The following is a 23603-nucleotide window of genomic DNA, read 5'->3' on the forward strand; positions in this document are numbered from 1 at the left end:
TTGTGTTATAACCAATAGACACTTTAAAAGTTTGCGCTTTAGAAAAAGTGTCTCCAATTCGTCAATCGCGTTACAGAGAATTCACATTAATTAAATGCGCATTATAGCAGAACAACCTGTACCTGACAATGAGGACAGTTGACCAGGTATGTCCTGTACACAAAATGCAAGACAAATCTGAAGTGGTCAATGGCCATTTTATCAGCAAAATGATGGTAGGTCTTATCAACACTGCTATCAAGCAATACTTGCTCAATAATAACCTGTCCACTGATACAGGTTATTCGATTCTGCCAAGCTATTCAGTTTCAGAACTGATTATACCTTTGGATCAAATATGGACAAAAGAGCTGAATTCCAGAGGTGAAGTGAACATGATTACCTCTGACATCAAGGCTACATTTGACTTGTTTGGAGATGCCGGTGTTGGACTGGGGTGTACAAAGTTACAAATCACACAACACCAGGTTGTAGTCCAACAGGTTTCATTGGAAGCACTAGCTTTTGGAGTGCCGCTCCTTAATCCCACCTAATGAAGGAGCGTCGCTCCGAAAGCTAGTGCTTCCAATTAAACCTGTTGGATTATAACCTGGTGTTGTGTGATTTGTAACATTTGATTGGTGTGGCATGAAAGAGAACTAGCAAATCACTGTGAATCAGGGGAAACTTTCCACTGATAGGGATCATACCTAGCATAAAGGAAGATGGTTGCAGTTGTTGAATGTCAGTCATCTCAGCTCCAGGACCTCTCAGCAGGAGTTCCTCAAGGTAGTGTCTTAGGCCCAACCATCTTCAATTATTTCATCAATGGTGCCCCCTCCACTGTTAGGTCAGAAGTGTGGATGTTTGTCAATGATTGCGTAATGTTCAGCACCATTCGCAATTACTCAGATGCAGAAGCAGTCCCTGACCAGATACATCAAGATCTGGACAGTACCGAGATTTGGGCTCACATGTCGCAAATTACCATTCACATCACATAAATTTCAGGCTATGACCATCTCTAATAATTGAGAATCCAAACATTGCCCCTTGACATTCAATGGCATTACCATCAATGACCCCTACTAGCTACATCTTAGAGGTTACCATTGAACAGAAGCTGAACTAGATTAGCCATATAAATACATTGAATACAAGAGCAAGTCAGAGACTGGGAATCCTGTGAGTAACTCTTATTTTCGGATTCCCAAAAACCTGTAAACCCCTACAACGCACAAATCATGACTGAGGTTGAATAATTCTCACTTGCCTGGATAAATACAAGTCCAACAACACTCAAGAAGCTCGACACCACATTCAGGACAAATCAGCCCACTTATTTGGCACAACATCCAGAAACCTTCACTGTCTCCACTACTGATGTTCAGTAGTACCATCTAAAACGTGTACACTGAAATCCACCAATCCAGCAACTTCCAAGTGAACTTGATACTTCTAACCAAGCTGGTCCATTACAGCTGCAACACTGAGATCAGCATTTAGTTCTGCCCTTATGCCGTAGTTCCGTTCTCACGCAATCCTGTGTTATAAGAAAATTGCATAATAACAGCACCATTAAAACTAATCGTATTACAACCAATACACACTTTAAAAGTTTGTGCTTTAGAAACAGTGTTCCCAATTTGTCAATTGCATTACAGCGAAGTCACATTAACGAAATGCATGTCACAGCTGAAAAACCTGTACCTGACAATGAGGAAAGTTGACCAGGTATACCCTGGACACAAAATGCAAGACAAATCCTAAATGGTCCAAGCATGACTACAACTATCTAGAAGGAAAAAGGCAGCAGGTACATGGGAACACCACTGCCTACAAGTTCCCACTATCTTAACTTGGAAATGTATTATTGCCCTTTCAATGTCACTGGGTCAAAATACTTGAATGCTGTCACCAGTTGCACTGTGGGTGTACCTACAGTGGTTCAAGAAAGCAGTTCGCCACTACTTTCTTGCAGATGGTTAGGGATGGGCAATAAATGCTGGTCCAGCCAGTGATGCCAACGTCCCATGAATGAATTAAAAAAACACATTGTTTGACGCCACCCTCCCAATTAGAAATCTGTCCCAGTTAATTTAATGGTCAACATGTTTGCTGTATTCAATAATCATGATGTGGGTTAATTTATATTTTGTCAGGAAAGTATCACATATCTCAAAGGTGGTACGTAAATGTGTAGCTTCACCAGAGAAATAGGTTGTAATAACATTTAAAAGTCTTTTCCTCTGGGTCAGAGATTCTTAAACATGTTGCAGTGACCACAGCAATTTTTCTTTGTACTTTGAGGTCAAATTTAGAACTGTTCTATTGGCACTGTGCCTTTCAAAATGGGACGCTGTGAAGCCCTAAGCTCTTGGAGTCAAAAACAGGCTATACCTTCTACCAAACTACATTTAAAACCTTTAATTAGCTGACTGACATTTACAATTACATGGACCTATCTATGAAGCACCATTATGAGACATTAGTAATATATGCACACCAACGTAAAGTGGTTACAAAATATTGTAAGCTCAGTAAAAGAGTAGCTTTGAGAGGAAATTACTGCAGGTGTTATTATCGTATGAACACTCACAATAAACAGATGAACACTTCAGTTAAAATAGTGGACAACAGTAATACAATACAGTTGTGTCAAGTGTTCAGACATTAATACTGCACACGTTGGTTTCAGCAATAATGTGAATAAGAGAATGTTCTTCGCTTCATATGATTTTTCTATGATCCAGATTAGAAATATTTCATTAAATGTAAAAAAAGTCTGCTATTAGAATGCTGCAAAAGACACACAACTTGGAGGGCTGAAATCTTTGTTAGACTGCATCCATTTCATGTACTCTTTATTTAAGACACGCATCTACATTTCTTTTAAATACACAAGAAGTAAATCAAATGAACAAACCTCAGTGCCAGCTAATATCATCTTTGTGGTTCTCTGTAAGAAGATGTTGGTTTGTAGGGGAGAATAAATTAACAAAATGAAATTAGAAGTTTATATAGATCAGAAGTATTGATCTAACTATAACCAGTACTTTTTAAAAATTTCTTGACCTGTTCAATTACATTTTAGATAACTGAAAACATAATACAATAAACTCAGTACAAGGCATCTGCTTTATTCTTGGCTGCTGTCACAGTACTACTGGTTCTGTACTGTGTGAGGAGCCCACAGCACTTTGCACTGTTGCCACATTATGTGTTGTTGAAAGGTCTTTTTGGGAAAAACAAGTTCTCAGATCTTATTAAAGGTGTTACATGTTCTCCATCTAGTACATCTCACCACATAGTGTGCCAAAACTTGATAAAACCTTTCACACCATGATTGGGATTTGTGATGATCGGAAAATGGCTTGGTACTTAGATGCAAAGCACTCTCTTGTCATGAGTTTGCACTGTACTTGAAACCAAAGCAATGTTGCTGATTGGGAACACTCTTATCCACATTACAAGTTCATTTCTGTGTCATAAATTCATTGAGCACAGGATGGGTCTGGGAGAGGCAGTGCTGGACAAGAAGTTCCTTCACTATATTAGTGAACTTTGTGAAAATCGATATTTCTCAATATCAAAACAGCACATCATAAACATCAGGGAATGGGCTGATTGCAATGAAGTACAAGTCATAACGCAGTGGACTCAGCTTTTATGCTTATCTCTGGTGGATTGTACTACAAAACCTAAACAGTGACAATGGGAATAAGAAAATGATCTGCACGTATGGTGAATGCTGGACAGGGTATCCTACTGTGTGAACGATGCTGGTCTACATTCTGCTGCTGCTAGCTACCGTCTTACTTTGTCAAGGATTTGCTACAGTGAGTGCACCATAAATGAAGCAAAACAAAGTGACACAATGTCACATGGAAGGAAAAGAAATGAAGAAGTGATGTTCTCAGCAAACATTTCCATCACAAACACATCTATTCAGTTTCTTTTTGTTGAAAAAATACCCATACAGATTACTTAATTAGTAACTTCAATTTTTGGAGCACATGAGGCAATGATTGGCTCATGCCCTGATTAAATGTCAAGATTGCAGACCAGGCACAATGCCCTCCAGACAAGAAGGAAATTCTTTCTGCGCTTTCCAAATCTGAAAGGACGCCTCGTCTTGCCTGGAAAGCTTCACAGTATATTGTACTTCACAAGGGATATCTTACAAGTCTTTATCTTGCAATAAAGCATAAACTATGCATTCAACAAAATCTGTTAGGTGTATAATAACAACACGGTTTTCCTATAAAGATGTTTGGCAGACTCGTGGCACAATTAGTTCAGCTGGGAAGAGCTTGAGTCCTGTTTCAGTGGCTCATCCAGGTTAACAGAAAGTGTTACCACATTATCATCGTGACTTCCTTCTTCCTCTCCTTTCTTGAAGCTAGTCAGGTCCATTAACTTATCCTTCATGACCTGTCGAAATACAAACAGGACCATTAGGACAATTTTCCTGCAATTCCAGATTGTGCTTACGAACAAATAAATTCGACTAACTCCCATTCTGATCCCAACTACAATTTAACCAACTACAATTGTTTGTCATTTATTTTTCTGATTTACTGTTTTAAATGTTCAACACTGTTGATACCTTTGAAGAGGATTTGGTGCACTCAACAATGTGAGGAGAAATGCAACAATCCTTTCTCCAAGAGTACTTGAACAATAGTGTTGCATCAACGAAGCATTTGTTTTTTCAACTCTCACACTGCTGGATTCTGGTGCTCATTTAGTGAGTTCTTCTAACACACTGTTCAAAGATAAATATTCAGAAATCAAAATCAATCATGTTTATCTATTTGACTTACAGTCAGGGGCCCAAATGAAGTTTGTAGAAATTATATCATGCATATTATCTACAGGAATAGTGCCAGAAGACTGGAGGGTAGCAAATATTGTCCCCTTCTTCAAGAAGAGGAGCAGAGACAACCTTGGTAATTATAGACCAGTGAGCCTTACTTCGGGAGTGGATAAAGTGTTGGAAAAGATTATAAAAGGAAAAACCACATTAGCTGCCGACATTTCCGCCACCTCCAAACAGACCCCACCACCAGGGATATATTTCCCTCCTCACCCCTATTCGCTTTCCGCAAACACTGTTCCCTCCGTGACTACATGGTCAGGTCCACACCCCCCAACAACCCACCCTGCCGTCCTGGCACCCTCCCCTGCTACCGCAGGAATTGCAAAACCTGCGCCCACACCTCCTCCCTCACCTCCATCCAAGGCCCCAAAGGAGCCTTCCACATCCATCAAAGTTTCACCTGCACATCCACCAATGTCATTTATTGTATCCGTCGCTCCCGATATGGTCTCCTCTACATTGTGGAGACTGGACGCTTCCTTGCACAGCGCTTCAGGGAACATCTCCGGGACACCCACACCAATCAACCCCACTGTCCCGTGGCCCAATATTTCAACTCCCCTCCCACTTGGCCGAGGACATGTAGATCCTGGGCCGCCTCCACCGCTGCTCCGTCACCACCCGACGCCTGGAGGAAGAACGCCTCATCTTCCGCCTCGGAACACTTCAACCCTAGGGCATCAATGTGGACTTCACCAGTTTCCTCATTTTCCCTCCCCCCACCTTACCTCAGTTCCAACCTTCCAGCTCAGCACTGTCCTCATGACTGGTCCTACCTGCCAATCTCCCTTCCCACCTATCCACTCCACCCTCCCCTCTGACCTACCACCTCCAGCCCCACCCGAATTCACCTATTGTACTCTTTGCTACATTCTCCCCAGCCCCACCCCCCTCCCCCATTTATCTCTCCACCCTGGAGGCTTCCTGCCTCTATTCCTGATGAAGGGCTTTTGCCCGAAACGTCGATTTTCCTGCTCCTTGGATGCTGCCTGACCTGCTGTGCTTTTCCAGCACCGCTCTGATCTAAACTCTGGTTTTCAGCATTTGCAGTCCTCATTTCTGCCTAGACAGATTTCAGTGTCCATGTACACAGATCCCTGCAAGTTGCCACCCAGATTGATAGGGTTGTTAAGAAGACATACGGTATGTTGGCGTTTATTATAGGGAGTTTGAGTTTCAGAGCCATGAGGTCATGCTACAGCTGTACAAAACTCTGGTTCCCTTGGAGTATTGCATACAGTTCTGGTCACCGCATTATTGGAAGGATGTGGAAGCTTTGGAAAGGGTTCAGAGGAGATTTACTAGGATGTCATCTGGTATGGAGGGAAGATCTTATGAGAAATGGCTGAGGGACTTGAGGCTGTTTTCAGTAGAGAGAAGAATATTGAGAGGTGACTTAATTGAAACATATCAGATAATCAGGGTGAACAGTGATAGCCTTTTTCCATGGATGGTGGTGGCTAGCACGAGGCGACATAGCTTTAAATTGAGGGGCAATAGATATAGGACAGATGTCAGAGTTACTCAGAGAGTAGTTGGGGGCTGGCACACACTGCCGGCAACTGTAGTAGACTTGAGAGAGAGTGTGAAAGGCAGCCTCAACCTGGGAGGAGAGGTCAGGTTTCTTTAACAATTTAATACCAGCATAGCTGCTTGGCCATGATCGCAAGGGGATACCCTCTCCACAGGACAGCCAGAGGCTGTAGTTGTGGACCAGCAGTTGTTATGGGTTTAGGGTTGGGTATATCATGTGATCTGTTGCCTCTTCTAAACACTGTCTTACAATTCCCATCCCAAGCACATGACTAATGTGTGCCCCTGAATTGCCCCCTGAATAAGGGCTTCAGTAGATGCAAATCTACACATCCTCCTGATTTTGTTGGGGGCTCATATTAAGATCCAGCCCTAGGCCTTAACCAGGGGACTGAGAGGACAAAGGGAGCTAGGGAAAAATTCTAGCAGGTGAGGAATAGGAGTAGAACACAGGAATTCTGGAAAATCTTTAACGTTCAGCAGAATTTCCTGGAGGAGTGCAGTCACCATCAGAGAGGTCTATGAGGCGGTTTTCTTGTTGCACCTGGAGGAAAGAAAACTGATCCTCTTGGCCCACAAATGGTGCTGTAAAAGTTATGTAGCTTGTGGAGCCTTATCACCCCGACTTGCTGGCTCTTACAGAGAGCCAGCCGAAACTGGTTAACAATAAAAAAAAGTATTTAAAAATGGAGGCTACCTTAAAAGGTTTCAATAACTGACCTCTTCCTGAGAGTGTTTGTGTTGCCTCATTCCTCTTCTGCTTCCAACAAAACCAGAAATGAACAGGTTGGGACTGGGTTTGGAACAGTTACATTTTTTACTTCTCATCTACCTCAAAATCATTGTTTTGAGAGGTTAAAATGGTGCCTGATGTAGTGATAGGTTAGATTTGGTATACAGAACACCAAGGATTGGACTTACTCACTTTTCCAAAACTTCTCATAAAGTTATAACTGTTACAGGGGACATTTCATTGGTCTCAGTATTGACTAAAACACCTAATTTGGATCATTGACTCGACTAATTTTTAAAGAACTTAAACAAAATGCTAAAATCATTGGCTGAATACGATGACAGATTAAAGTTTTACTTATGTAAATAGAAGATAACTCCTTAAATCCAAGGGCTGGGGAGCTGTGAGAGGAATGCATTTGAACATCAACAGTTCCTGGAATCCATGGATGTTTCCATTGCCTTGAATGGATGATTCTGATGTTGATCACAACATGTACAAAGGAAGGCCATTGAGAGCACTTCCATAACTTAGTCCACTGCTACAAATGGGAATATGCAAAGGAAATCAATACTTTAGATTAAAAGATCAAAATGAATAAAAACAGGAGTAGGCCATTTGGTCCAAAGACCCTTTGTGTCATTCAATAGGACCATGACTGATTTGATCTTAATGCCACTTGGCTTTATCTCTTCTTTCCTGCCTATCACCCATTGACCCTTGTCAATCAAAAACCTGTCTCACTCAATTTCCAGCATCTGCAGTCCTTACTGTCTCCAATATATCCAATGATCTGGCTTCTATCTGTCTCTCTCTCTCTCTCTGGGGAAAATAATTGCAACTACTAATAATAATTTGAAAAAAAAAACCTCTCCTCCATCTCCAGTGAGATTCCTTGGGTTTAGATGTTAATAGTTGTTTCGAATGGCTGTGCCATGCAAGAGATGGCAATTTTTTCAACTCAAAGAATCAGAGATAGAGGAGAAATAGTTGGAGAATCATCATAACTAAAAGTAGATACACAATGACTGGCAAGAATAGCTCAAAGTAAGTAAAAAGATCTGGAACTAGATCCAGGGAAGTTAACATCAATGGGTTTCAGTCAAGAATTATACTATGATTCTGGACAGCTGCACTACCCAACAACAATGAACAGATGATATACAACTCAGATGGTGTTTGTGGAAGGTAGACCTCATCAGAATTGAATGAGACTTCTGAAAGCTTGCAACTAAATGTTCTGAGAGGATTCAGAGCTTTGTGAACACAACCAAAATAGCAAAGGTAAGACAGCGAAAGGTTTGCTTGTAGATAATGCCAGACTTTGTATTGTTTGTAGGCTTTGACTGAAATGGTACTATTGTAATACAGAAGTGGTGGCTGATAAATATTACTTTCATTTGTAATTCTGACTTGCCCCATGTACTTCTGTAGGGAGTCATAAGGATAGCCAGTCATCAGGTTTCAGAAGATGGCCTTACCGATGGGTCATAGAAGAGAGGGAAGAAATTTGATCTAGTTCTTTTGTTCAGATTGAAATTACATGTTGTGACAATATTATTTTTAAAAAATTGAGTTCTGATGCTTTTATCCAATATTTGAGCGCCACAGGAAAGCAGTTTTAATTGTTAGGATTTCACTTCAGATTGGTTTTGTAATTGTAATTGTGTTCTCTCCCCAGATGTTGCCAGACTTGCCTAGTTTCTCCAGCACTCCCACTTTTATTTCAGACCTCCAGCATCCGCTGTATTTGTTATACCAACTCAACATGTCTCTCTGTAATTTTAAATATTTTATGTATTGACATTTGAATAAAGTGACTGGAAATCCTTCTTTAAAGTTGACAATGCATTTAAAATTTCAATAGTTCTAGTGATTCACAATGTTTTAAATAAAGCGGTTAAGCTAAAGCATGACATTTAAAATTTATTTAAGACACGCCAGTAATCCTGCGAATGATCACATCTACTGGAGAAAGATGATTTGATAATTTGCCTCTGTTATTGAATAGACCCAGAACTTCAAAACCCTTTCAGAGCCTGTCACCTTGCTTATGTGCCAGTTATCAGTTTATCCAACTGGTAACAACCTACATGCACTGGAAATGTCTCACATTATGTTCAAAACACTTACAATCCATATGTCACTTTGTCAATGCTTTACAAGAAAATGGTCTGCTTTGTTCACTGCACACTGAAGTTTCATTTGTAAGGTGGAATTCAGTCAAGCAAATGAGGAACTTAACCAATTAGATGCAACTTTTATCCCATTGTGTGTCACACACAAAATTGAGACAGGAAAATCTGAAATGAGCTACTGGCTTCTTAAAATCCCAACTACAGAAGTAGCAATCATTACCATTATGGTTACAGGGGTCTTTGATACAGCGGGAAGCATCCTGCCTCTGAAAGAGAAGCTCCAGGTTCAAGTCCCACTCCAGGACTTGATAGCCATGGAAGATGCATTCATAACTTGCCCAAACAGGTTAAGTATCAATCTGCAAATCCTTTTAAGCATTGGCAGATGGCAACATCGACAGAGATCCCTGGTCAGCCATGTGATGGAAGGAAATTTGAGCCTCTGCTATTACTATCCATAGCTCCAGCTTACAACATGATGTTAAAGTGTATGTAGCACAGCAACTCCATGGGGAGCTAGTTGGCTGAAGTGAATCAGATTGATGTCAACAGTATGGGTTTTAATTCCGATTCTACCTGGGATGAATTTGGGACCTGTCTCCTTGTCCTAGCCATAATAGAGGTCCAAGGTTTGTGAGAAGATTTGTAGCTCGGGTGCTCGTTGTTGTGGTTCTGTTCGCCGAGCTGGTAATTTGTGTTGCAGATGTTTCGTCCCCTGTCTAGGTGACATCCTCAGTGCTTGGGAGCCTCTTGTGAAGCGCTTCTGTGATGTTTCCTCCGGCATTTATAGTGGTTTGAATCTGCCGCTTCCGGTTGTCAGTTCCAGCTGTCCGTTGCAGTGGCCGGTATATTGGGTCCAGGTCGATGTGCTTATTGATTGAATCTGTGGATGAGTGCCATGCCTCTAGGAATTCCCTGTCTGTTCTCTGTTTGGCTTGTCCTATAATAGTAGTGTTATCCCAGTCGAATTCATGTTGCTTGTCATCTGCGTGTGTGGCTACTAAGGATAGCTGGTCGTGTCGTTTTGTGGCTAGTTGGTGTTCATGGATGCGGATCGTTAGCTATCTTCCTGTTTGTTAGTGTTTGTGCAGTCCTTGCATGGAATTTTGTACACTATGTTGGTTTTGCTCCTGCTGGGTATCGGGTCCTTCGTTCTGGTGAGTTGTCTGAGAGTGGCTGTTGGTTTGTGTGCTGTTATGAGTTCTAGTGGTCGCAGTAGTCTGGCTGTCAGTTCGGAAATGCTCTTGATGTATGGTAGTGTGGCTAGTCCTTTGGGTTGTGGCATGTCCTCCTTCCGTTGTCTTTCCCTTGGGCATCTGTTGATGAAATTGCGCGGGTATCCATTTTTGGCGAATACATTGTATAGGTGTTCTTCCTCTTTTTGCAGTTCTGGTGCACTGCAATGTGTTGTGTCTTGATGCAACTTCTTTTGTGTGTGTTGGGGTGGTTGCTTTCGTAGTTCAGGACTTGGTCTGTGTGTGTGGCTTTCCTGTATACCTTTGTGGTGAATTCTCCATTCGGTGTTCTCTGTACCATCACATCTAGGAATGGGAGGTGGTTGTCTTTTTCTTCCTCTCTAGTGAATCGGATTCCTGTGAGTGCGGTGTTGATGATCCGGTGTGTTTTCTCTATTTCTGTGTTTTTAATGATTACAAAGGTGTCATCCACATATCTGACCCAGAGTTTGGGTTGAATTTGCAGTAAGACTGTTTGTTTTAACCCTTGCATTACCGCTTCTGCTATGAGTCCAGAGATGAGTGAGCCTATGGGTGTGCTGTTGATTTGTTCATATATTTGGTTGTTGAATGTGAAGTGTGTTGTGAGGGACAGGTCCAGTAGTTTGAGTATGCCGTCTTTGTTGATAGGTCCGTTAATTTCAAAAACTACCAATCAGGAATGGACCCGGACCATAGAACAGGCCGTCACCATAGGACAGAACAGGACCACACACCGTAAAAAAAGGCACTAAAAGAAAAAATGGCCAAACTAACACACAACAGAGAGGACACCACAACACATACCTGGGTTAGAAACCTCTCCCACAGACAGCTCACAGACACGGAAAGAACAATACTGGCCAAGGGACTCAACTACAACCACAGGGACGCCAAGGCAGCAGACTTCCTAGCAGCACTAGAATGCACACTCAGGAACAATGGACTGACAGAAGAGACACAACAAACAGTGAGGCAAAGTATAGTACCTCTGATAACAAGGAAAAGACAAACACGTAACCTCAACACCAAGGAGAGGGAAGCTCTAAAATCACTAAGAAACTACAAGAACATAATCATACTACCAGCAGACAAAGGCAGAATGACGGTCTTCCTGGATAAAGCAGACTACATCCAAAAAGTGCAACAACTACTTGCAGATACCAACACCTACCAAAAGAGGGAGTTTGACCCCACCCCACAGCTCACCAATAGGATAAACAACACAGAGGAACCTGCAAAAAAACGGACAGATAGCCAGGTCTGACCTACAAAGAATGAAACCTGAAAGCAACAACACCTCCAGATTCTATGCACTACCTAAAGTGCAAAAACCAGACATCCCACTCAGACCCATAGTATCACTACCAGGGACACCATCACACAAACTGGCTAAAGAACTACAGCAGAAACTGAAACACCTGATCAGCGGATCCAGACACACTATACAATCAACACAGGAATTCTTGGACATCATCAGAAATATACACATAGACAAGGAAGAAACCATTGTCTCATTCGATGTAACGGCACTGTTCACCTCTATTGACAAAACCCTAGCCAGAGAAACAATAGCCAACCTGCTGACATCCAGAATAGACAACAGGACGGTAAACCTATCAACAAAGACGGCATACTCAAACTACTGGACCTGTGCCTCACAACACACTTCACATTCAACCACACACACAGACCAAGTCCTGAACAACGAAAGCAACCACCCCAACACACACAAAAGAAGTTGCATCAAGACACTATTCAAAAGGGCCACAACACATTGCAGTACACCAGAACTGCAAAAAGAGGAAGAAGAACACCTATACAATGTATTCGCCAGAAACGGATACCCCACAATTTCATCAACAGTTGCCTAAGGGAAAGACAACGGATCGAGGACATGCTGCAACCCAACGGACTAGCCACACTACCATACATCAAGAGCATTTCCGAACTGATAGCCAGACTACTGCGACCACTAGGACTCATAACGGCACACAAACCAACAGCCACTCTCAGACAACAACTCACCAGAAGGACCCGATACCCAGCAGGAGCAAAACTAATGTAGTGTACAAAATTCCATGCAAGGACTGCACAAAACACTAGAAAGGACAAACAGGAAGATAGCTAACGATCCGCATCCATGAACACCAACTAGCCACGAAACAACTCGACCAGCTATCCTTAGTAGCCACACACACAGATGACAAGCAACATGAATTCGACTGGGACAACACTACTATTATAGGACAAGCCAAACAAAGAACAGCCAGGGAATTCCAAGAGGCATGGCACTCATCCACAGATTCAATCAATAAGCACATCGACCTGGACCCAATATACTGCAGCGGACAGCTGGAACTGACAACTGGATGCGGCAGATTCAAGCCACTATAAATGCTGGAGGAAACATCACAGAAGCACTTCACAGGAGGCTCCCAAGCACTGAGGATGTCACCTAGACAGGGGACGAAACGTCTGCAACACAAATTCCCAGCTCGGCGAACAACAATAATAGAGGTCATCACCCTGATCGCTGGATGTTAATTGGGAAGAGAACTCAAGAAGTAGATTACAGCAACTCTTCAAAAATAAGGTGTGAAGCAATTTGGGAAAGTCTGAAGTCATAAAAGGTGCTATATAAACGCAAGTTTTCTTTCCTGTTTTCTGTAAAATACATTGCGGAAACAAATAAATGTATTCAATTCCGGGTGTCAATTCTGCACCAGATCAGGGGATCAAACCTCTTAGGTTCCCTTGGATGACACCAGAATAAACAGAGACTAAATAACTTAGTATGACCCCATCCACCACTTTACCAAGGTAGGATTGGGATTTCACCAATCGGTTCGGCCACTGTTGTAATATTGCGTGCAATTCCGCACTCCTTCCTATTGGAAGGATGTTGTGAAACTTGAAAGGGTTCAGAAAATTTACAAGGATGTTCTCAGGGTTGCAGGATTTGATCTACAGTGAGAGGCTGTACAGGCTGGGGCTGTTTCCCCTGGAGTGTCAGAGGCTGAAGGGTGACCTCATAGAGGTTGATAAAATAATGAGGGGCATGGATAGGATAAACAGACAAAGTCTTTTCCCTGGAGTGGGAGAGTCCAGAAGTAGAGGGCAGAGGTTTAGGGTGAGAGGGGAAAGATATCAAAGGGACAAAAGGGGCAACTTTTTCAAGCAGAGGGTTTTGTGTGTGTGTGTATGTGTGTGGAATGAGCTGCCGGAGGAAGTGGTGAAGGCTGGTACAATTGCGGCATTCAAAAGGCATCTGGATGAGTATGTGATTAGGAAGGGTTTAGAGGGATATAGGCAAAGTGCTGGCAAATGGGAGTAGACTAAGTTAGAATATCTGGTCGACCTGGATGAGTTGGACTGAAGAGTCTGTTTCTGTGCTGTACTTCTCAACATGACTCTCTGACTCTAAGGTGCTGATCACTTGGGAGAGTCCTAGAAAATCCATGACAATGCAGAAGATTAGTTTTTCTTTGATCTTTGTATATGGGACCAAAAGTTGGGAAAATTGGTTACGAGATTTCAGAAAATCAAATGTTCTGAGGAGGGGAACCCTCACTAGAGAATCATTTTGATATCAGTAACACTCACATGTAATCACCACTGTTGCTATCAGTACTTCTGCAGACTATAAGTTATGGAATCTAAGGGTATGACAAGCCATGTCTCACTGCATACTTCCTTCACATCGATATTCAAAGCTGTTTTTGAGCTGTCAGCTATTCTGAATCTGTTGTTTTGTTATTAATGTTCAGCTTTTGCTAGTCTTCAATGTTGGCATGTCTGATCTGGATTCCCTAATGTAAATCTGTACTTTCAAATCAGGGATCAGAACTGTTCATGGTCTGTCACTCTATTCCCAGTTTCTTTTAAATCTTCTGGATGATTAGGGCTAAAAATTAATGATGACTGGTTTTCAGGCAGGCATGCAATGATGCACAGATAACTGACTTTCAAGTTGACATGGGCCGTGGTCCTCATTTGAATACTTAGCAGCAGTTGCCATAACTTGTCACTCCTTCAACAACAGCTCATACATATAAAGTGGTCTTGTGTTAGTGTGGTAGTATCCCTACCTCAGAGTCAGGAGGTCTGAGTTCATGTCCCATCTGCTCCAGAGGTGTGTCATAACATCTCTGATAGATTGATCGAAAAATATCTGAGTACTCCTACATTTCCAAAGAAGTAATTATCAATTCAGATAACAAAGACACCTCCCTTTGTGAATGGAATCTATTGACAATTCAGCCTTTGCAGGTATTTTCAAATTCATTTACAGGATGTGGGGATTGCTGGTTGCCCTCTGTCCCACCACGTGTTACAGCTTCATATTTTCATGGATATTATCCTAATCAAATTGTTTAACCTCTGGACCAGGTGGGACTTGAACCCAGGGTTTAAGGCTCAGCGGTAGGGATATTTTCACTGTGCCATGAGAACCCTCTTTACATTTATGTAATTTTTCTTCATCCCCAAAATTGCTATCGCACTCAACTCAGTGACTTTCCCACCACCAAAATCAGTGTGACTTCTTTTTTCAGTAATCACCAGTAATTAAATATTTACAAGCAAAGCCCATTATGGGCAATGCAAACCATCAAATGTGAGGGAGCAGTAAGAGAGAGGGAAGGGGGTTTTAGGTTTTTTTTTCTGGACCTGTTGATGGCCAGTTTGGCCATCCTGTTTTTTTTTTCTGGAGACAAAATTAAAATTTCGGAGGTGGCTCAGGTTGTGGGGTCCGCCTGGTTTTATTTTTTTTGTGCTGTGTGATCAAAACAGTGAAGGGGGAGGGTAGGGACTAAATCAAAATAACACTCTGGTTCTTTCTTTTTTTTTTCTGCTTTTTTTTATATTTTTCTCTAAACCCCCACACTACCACCCAAGTGCGGTAGTGCTTATTTTTTTCCCCAGCACCCATGGTGTGTGTGTGCAGGTGTGAGACACAGTGAAAGACGCAAAGTGCACAAATCTTTATTCAATTTCCACCACCTGGAAGATAGGAAAACATCCGGGTGGCCAGTGACAAACACTGCCCTTCACATCAAGGGGGTTTTAGATTTATTATTTTTTTTCTTTCTTTTTCTTTTTTTCTCTTTTTTTTCAAACACTGCCCTTCACATCAAAGGGAATCCCCTGTTTATTTTTTTTCTTTTTTTTTCTTTTTTTTTTCTTTTTCTCTTCTCTTTTTTTCCCCAGCACCCATGGTGTGTGTATGCCGGTGTGAGACACAGTGAAAGACACAAAGTGCACAAATCTTTATTCAATTTCCACCACCAGGAAGATAGGAAAACACCCGGGTGGCCAGTGACAAACACTGCCCTTCACATCAAAGGGGGTTTTAGATTTAATGCGTGTGCAACCAATTAGTAGCAACCACCTGTTTCTTCTTAACTTGAAATAAACTCAGTAACAATCATAACAATGCAATTACCCAGACATCAACACCAATGCAGGTTGCTTGTTGCGGCTCTGAGCTGAAAGAATAAAGGCAGTGATTGTGGACTTGGAGCAACCTTCAAGCTTATTGTGGAGCTTTAAGGAGCAGTTTGTGTCACTCTTTGCTCCATTTTGCACTGTAATGTTGAACAAAACTCCTGTTATGGTGGAGACTGCTTTCATGACTGGAAAACCTGTCATATGCTCTGTTTAGGGAAACCCTAAAATTAGCAGATGGATCCTTACATAAGCCGTGTATCACTCCTAACATATGGATGGGGGTCAAAAGCTGTTTTAAAGGGGCCGCCCAAAATATTGACAAACCCATTTTGTGTTTCGACACATTTAACATATCCTTAGATAACTGGTACTTTTTGATCATTTTCCACTTGAAAAATGACATGAGGTCTTCTCATAAATTTTTTTTTGTATAGAATCCCTACAGCGTGGAGATAGGCCATTTGGGCCAATAATTCCACACCGATCCTCTGAAGAGTAACCCACCCAGACCCATTGCCCTACCCTATTACTTTTCATTTCCCCGACTAACGCACCTAATCTACTCATCCCTGAGCACTATGAGCAATTTAGCAAGGCCAATTCACCTGACCTGCACATCTTTGGACTGTGGGAGGAAACCGGAGCACCTGGAGGAAACCCGCACAGACACGGGGAGAATGTGCAAACTCCACACAGACAGTCGGCTGAGGCTGGAATCAAACTTGGGTCCCTGGCGCTGTGAGGCAGCAGTGCTAACCACTGAGTCACCACGCCACCTGTTTGTTGCACTTTGTGTTTGAATTCTTTTGCAAGCTGGACAGCATATTCTGGTCTCGATTTACCCTGACTTTGCTCATTTTGAGATTTATAACCAAAGTACACCATTCTGTCTTCAATAATGCCTCTTAATTCTACTCAGAGACACAATCATTTTCTGTCACAATGATTCTTCCATTTACAGGTTCTCGCTGCATCTGAGAATAGTTACCATCATACTTTAACTTCAATGGAAACAAATGATCTAATTACCCATTGTGCATTACCTAATTGCAACCTTTATCTTAAGCAAAGATTGGCACATTTACTTCACAGGAAGTAATGTGTTCTGACCAATATCTATCATAACAGGCATTGAGCAATATTGAAGTGGTGAAGGGTTTAATTGTGAAGTGTTGACTGTTGCTGACAGTATTAGAGATTTGTATCTTCAGTCTGAAATGTTGAAGGACTAATTAGGTTTGTATTTATATGTGGGTACGTAACTAAATCCAATTTATAAAGACTTAGGACTTAAAGAATTATTTTTCATTACTATTTTCTTTTACAGAATCAGAATGATTCACTGAAGAGACTATTCAGCCCATTATGCCTGTGAAAGAGCTAGCCAATTAGACCCTTGCCCTTTGGACTTTGCCAGTTATAGACCAAATCTTAGCTGGACATTCATACAGAAATGAAGCTGTGGTGAAAATGAAACATTTCTGTTCACAATAGATGTTGGATGGAATTTCTCACATCTTGATTGATGTGGGCTGCGGTGAGAAATTTTGGTGAACTGCTTGAGATATTGAGTAAGGCCTTTCATGATGTCAAAACCAACAAGTCACATTTTCCAACCAAACCATGTGTCAAGACGAGATTCTCACTTGTCAGTGGGAAGTGCCTATTGACGGGGATTATCACTCATTACCACCCTCATTATTACCTTATCTCACTGTATTAATATGCAGTCAACCAACCACTAGATAGAAACCAGATGCTAACACGCAGAATTGAGGGCGGCACGGTGACACAGCGGTTAGCACTGCTGCTTCACAGCGCCTGAGACCCGGGTTCAATTCCCGCCTCAGGCGACTAACTGTGTGGAGTTTGCACATTCTCCCCGTGTCTGCGTGGGTTTCCTCTGGGTGCTCCGGTTTCCTCCCACAATCCAAAGATGTGCAGGTCAGGTGAATTGACCATGTTAAATTGCCCGTAGTGTTAGGCAATGGGTAAATATAGGGGGGTATGGGTGGGTTGCGCTTCGGTGGGTCGGTGTGGACTTGTTGGGCCGAAGGGCCTGTTTCCACACTGTAATGTAATCTAAAACAAAACACGCAGAATTACCCTTTGATGTGAAAGGCACTGCTTGTCACTGGCCACTTGGATGTTTCCTTTCTTCCTGGTGGTGGAAACTGAATAAAGATTCGTACACCTTGTGTCTTTCACTGGGTCTCACACCTGCACACACAACATGGGGGCTGGGGAAAAAAATAAACACTACCGCAGTTAGGTAGTGTGGGGGTTAAAAAAAAGAACAGGTATGTCAGATATCCTGTTCACTCTGAGAGCTGGCTCTGAAAAAGCTGGATTAGTGTGTGTGCAAGGACTCTCCAGCTTGACTGCGTCTGAGGGGAAGGGGACTGTCCCTGGACTAGCTGCCCCACAAAAAGAAGAAAAAACAAAGTGTCAAGACATTCTGTGACAAAAAAAAAGAAACCAGATGCTATCAACTGGGCCAAATACTCCAGCCTACTGGTTGGTCCGTGGCAGGTGGACTCTCTGCCAGAGGAGTTATGGGGGTTCAGCTGGAGTACCACCCATCTCCTTTACCTGGGGGTCTACCTCAGACCGGCTGAGGAATCCTGGATGGCAAACTGGCAGGAGCTGGAGGCCAAAGTCTCTGCTCGCCTAGGCCGCTGGACAGGACTGCTCCGAGTGCTATCTTATAGGAGCTGAGTGCTGGTCATAAACCAGCTGATGGTCGCCATGTTGTGGTACCGGCTGGTCACTTTGGTCCCTCCTCCTGGCTTTGTCGCTGACATCCAGAGAACGTTGGTCGACTTCTTCTGGGACAAAAAGATGCACTGGGTCGCCGCGCAGGTTCTGAGTCTCCCTATTGAGGAGGGCGGTCAGTCGCTCGTGTGCGTCCGCACCCAGGTCGCGACGTTCCGCCTTCAGACCTTGCAGCGAGACCTTTACGTCGAGCCTCCTCCTTGGTGGTGCGCTCTGGCGACGCATTTTTTCCGCCAGGTGCGTAGCCTCAACTACGACACGCAGCTCCTGTTTGTCGACTGTGATGGTTTGGAGGTCGCCCTCAAGACGCTGCCTGTCTTTGACCTGATCACTGTTTGGAACATGGTTGAATCGTGTTGCGCCTACCCTCCGGCAGGAGTAGCGGCTGTCATCAGGGAGTCGTTGCTCAGGAATCCGCACCTCCGTACTCGCGGATTCGAGTGGCTGTCGGAGGGGATGGCCGTGGTAGTGAGGGTGATCAGGGTCAGGGACGTGCTGGGTGCCGGGGGCCTGGGCTGGACGCTGCCGCAGGACATAGTGAGCAGGGCAGCGGTAGACGTCCAGTACATGGCCACCGCCATTTAAAGCCTTAAAACGGCGGTGCTCGAATCCGACATAGTGCACCAGTTGGAGGATGCTCAGGTGTGCGGTGGGATCCCGTCCACGTTCACCCCAGCCCGGACGGAATTTCACATTGGCCCCAAGGTCCCGTACTTCCCACGGGAACCCTGTGCCCCACAACCTGAGCCACCTCCGGAATTTTAGTTTTACCCCTTTTAAGGACATAAAAAGGGAGGCCCTGTATCGACTGCTGCTGCACATTGTCCACCTCTTCTCCCTCATCCATTGACAGACATGCCTTGGCGTGCCCATTTACCACTGGGCGGTAGGGATCCCCAGTAGAGGGCTCTCTACATGGGAGTCCACCCCTTTCTCTCAGGGATCTGGGGTGGAGGGTGCTGCATACAGTGGTCCCCTGTAACCGCAGATTGCGGTGGTTCACGTACTCCCGGCCCAACTACTTGTTCTGTGGTACTGTGGAGTCTGTGGATCATGTATATATTGGGTGTGGGCGTTTGCACTCCCTTTTTGATTTTCTCAAAAACCTTCTTCTCTGTTTTTGGTTGCACTTCAGTCCCACGCTCCTGATCTTTGGGCACCCGGTACAGAGGGGGGAGGGCAGGTCTGAGCACCTCCTCGTGGGTCTGCTCCTGGGCCTGGCCAAACTGGCCATAAACAGGTCCAGGAGCGGGCCGTGGAGGGGGTTGTTAGGGCTGACTGCCTGCCCCTCTTCCGCGGTTACGTTAGAGCCCCGGTGTCCTTGGAAAAGGAGCATGCGGTGTCCACCAACACCCTGGAGCTGTTCAGGGAGAGGTGGGCGCCGCAGGGAGTGGAGTGCATTATTTCGCCGTCCAATTTTTTTTTTATTTAGTCCCTGCCCTCCCCTTCACTGTTTGATCACACAGCATTGCCCTTTGATGTGAAGGGCACTGCTTGTCACTGGCCGCTTGGGTGTTTCTTTTCTTCCTGGTGGTGGAAACTGAATAAATATTCATGCACCTTGTGCCTTTCACTGTGTCTCACACCTGCACACATGCAACATGGGTGCTGGGGAAAAAAAAAGCACTACTGCAGTTAGGCTCTTGTGTAGGGGTAAAAAGAAAAAAAAAGAAAAGAAAAGAAAAAGAAAAGAAAGAAATCAGATGCTGAGAATTCCCAACATGAAAGACGGAGCAGGTACCTGGCAACTCCAGCTCACTGCTTGTTCCTCCAGACTTTCAACTTGGGACACCCAGCATGAAAATCTCAGACCATGCTCCGCAGCAGTGACCCACGTCCATGGACATTGGCATCTAACACATCATTATGCCACATGTCTGATCCATGAACAGGACACTGTTCACTTTCTCACTGACCCGTACTTCACGTTGAAACATCATCGCAAGCTCACCAACTGGATCAGGCTCAATCTCAGGCTGTTCGTTCACTCTCCTAGTGCTTCGTCACTTCGTGCCAACCTGGAAGCTCACAGAAACCCTGTATTGCCTTGCCTTCCTTTGCGGTTCAGGACTTTATCACCTCAGTCACACCTTAAAGACTCATAATGCTTCTGCCTTGCCTTGCAGGTTAGTGCAGGTACAAAGCTGAGCAGCTTGTCATGCTTATTCAGAATCATCAGTCAAGATAGTGCACATTTCGCTCAACTCCACTGCCCTATATTGATCTCACATCTGCATCGTGTGTCAACCACATACACATCAAACCCACCACAGGTACATCAGCAAATGTTTCAAACTTGAAGGGGAGGGGTTCTCAGTGAAACTCAGGAAGGCTGCCATCAGTCAGAAAGTCCTGTTACAGTCAGTCAAGCCCTTCCTGAAGAAGGGCTTATGCCCGAAACGTCGATTCTCCTGTTCCCTGGATGCTGCCTGACCTGCTGCGCTTTTCCAGCAACACATTTTCAGCACAGTCAGTCAAGTGCAGTGTTCATTGACAGTCCAGGGTTTTGGCAAGGTCAGCTGTCCATATGGGACAGGCAGGACCAGGGTTTCATTTCACTACTGTCTGGGGAGTGGGACATGGTCAGTCCTGCAGGCCCAGTGCACAGAGGCAGGGGCCTGGCTCATCAGTCACGGGTAAGTGCAGAGAGTTTTCGTGGGTATGGTCAGACATCATTCAGGGCTGTCTGTCAAAGTCAGGCAAAGTGGGTGGGCCACGGTCAGAGTTGGGAGTCTAATTAATGTCAAGTGGTTGGGTCACCAGAAAACACTATTATGCGAGGAAAGTAGGGGAATTAATGCTACAGATTGGAGGCCACAAACTGGGCTGTTGAGGGGACAATGAAGGGGAGAATTCGATAAATAAGGAAGGGGTGGTACCAATATGCGTAGGAAGTCGTGGCATGGTATGGGAGATGATGGGTCATCATTAGCTTGGGTTCAATGGAGGGACTGTGCATCATGATGGTGGGCAGGGCTAAACTATAATCATAGAGCTCAGGGGGTAAGGGCGAAGCTTGCAGTTGTGACTCCGGACAGTGGGTGGATATGTGTGGAGGATTGGTAATGATGGGCCATCCAGACAGTGCCAAGTAGGAAGGGACATGGAGGTTCAGGGTGGAGAGAGAGATCTGATGGCCAGGCTGAGCCTGGGGCTCACAATGTTCAATGTGACCTGCATTAGCTTCCGTGATCCCTCGACTCCTATACACAGCCTGCAGAAAGGAAATGGCTGCAACCACACCCAGAGTGGGCAGAGTTGCTGATAGTTTTACTGCCCCACATTGCGGGAACAACTTGTGAGCAATGGCAGGCCCTTCAAGATGCGATTACATCAGTCATACACTTGTAGGGTCCAGGCTGAAGTTATCTGCAGTCATATCATCATGCATGTGAAACACATGAACTGTCCAACTGTGTTCAGTGCAACTCCTGCTCAAAAACAATATTGACCATGTCATTCACCCTTACAGATTGCAGACAGAAATCTCTATGAAGCTGAACTAGTCCCAGGTGAACTTAAAAGGGGTACCTGCAGGTCACAGAGCACACAGCTGATGCAACACCTCACAGGCTGCACAAGGTCACTGAACTGATTTGCTCTCAACTTGATCTGTCAGTATAATGGAAAAGACTCACACATGAAATGTTATCTTTCATGGTTGTTGTGCAGCTGAGAGGAGAAGGGTTCAGTAGTCACACGGCATTTACAATGTCCTGCTGCCACTTTGTGATATGCCTGGTTGGTGCTTTCATTGGAATAAGTTCCAATGGAAAAGTTCCATGTCAGACCATTCCACAGCCCTCCTTGTCAGAGGGCCCCATATCCCATGCTGTGCAGCAGTCAGAGTGATGTGACTGCTCACATGTCGAAGCACCTCTTGATGAAGAGCTTATGCTCGAAACGGTGACTCTCCTGCTCCTCTGATGCTGCCTTATGGCTGTGCGTTTTCCAGCACCACACTTTTTGACTTTGATCTCCAGCATCTGCAGTCCTCACTTTCTCCCCGAAGCACCTTTTCTGTTCCTTATGTTCTCCACACTGATTCATTTTAAATGTGACAAATAGATTCTTTGTTAAAGAGAAATGGAGGAGGAACATAAACACCAGTAACAGAATCCAGCAGATATTAAGCAGCCTGAACATAAATTGATCAAAGCTGAAGGTCTCCTAGTATATGCGGGAAGTACTGAAGGCCCAGAGTCTATTGTTCTCATTGCTATTTCACCCAGATGAGTTAGTTACAGTTTCTGTGCAGACTGAGGATGTCTCAGGATATTGTCACTGAACTATACCAACTGCTATCTCGGGATGCTGTCACTGAACTGTACCAAGGAGTAGGACTTGCAACCTGAAGGAATGGGTGGCTACCTACATACCTTGCCAGAGATAGAGATCAGTGGAGGCTCATGGGATTGATACTGTGCACAGTAGGAATGTCCTGGGAGGAATTGGTTTCACTGGACCTGCATTTTCTAGAGTTTAAAAGGATCAGAGGGGATTTGATCAAAATATATAAAATTAGAACAGGGATGGAAAGACTGGATAGAGAGGAGATGTTTTGCCTGGTTGAATCTAGACCCAAGGTATACGGTCTCAGAATATGGCAAAGACCATTTAGGGCTAGAATGAGGACCTTGTTTTCAAATGGTGGTGAACCTATGGAACACTCTATCACAGAAGGCTGTGGAGGCCAGGTTACTAAATGTATTCAAGAAATAGTTTTTTTTAGATTTTAAAGGTGAGATATGAGGAGAAAGTGGGAATGTATCATTGTGATAGAGGATCAGAAATGATCATATTAAAAAGCTGAATGGCCTGCTTCTAGTTTCTATGACAGCCCTGTGGCTGTCAATGTTTATGCAAATGGCCGCTACCAAGGAGCCAAATGTGTCCAT

General features: G+C 43.9%; 1 protein-coding gene across 3 annotated transcripts in view; it reads right to left on the bottom strand.

The window, feature by feature from the left end:
- Positions 1 to 2826: 2826 nt before the first annotated feature.
- Positions 2827 to 23603, bottom strand: part of LOC122539947 (acid-sensing ion channel 2-like) — a 1269818-nt gene continuing 1249041 nt past the window's right edge. For 2 of the 3 annotated variants that reach the window (XM_043675161.2, XM_087977878.1), the window contains one exon: positions 2827 to 4413. In XM_043675161.2, the coding sequence (XP_043531096.1) occupies positions 4273 to 4413 (141 nt within the window). In that variant the 3' untranslated portion in view covers positions 2827 to 4272. The remainder of the gene's footprint in view (positions 4414 to 23603) is intronic. The other variant, XR_015752504.1, reaches the window with a different exon arrangement.

Source organism: Chiloscyllium plagiosum, unplaced genomic scaffold, assembly GCF_037043375.1.
Source record: "Chiloscyllium plagiosum isolate Xiang-an unplaced genomic scaffold, Cpla_swu_hap1 HiC_scaffold_32, whole genome shotgun sequence".
In the NCBI taxonomy this organism is placed as follows: domain Eukaryota; kingdom Metazoa; phylum Chordata; class Chondrichthyes; order Orectolobiformes; family Hemiscylliidae; genus Chiloscyllium; species Chiloscyllium plagiosum.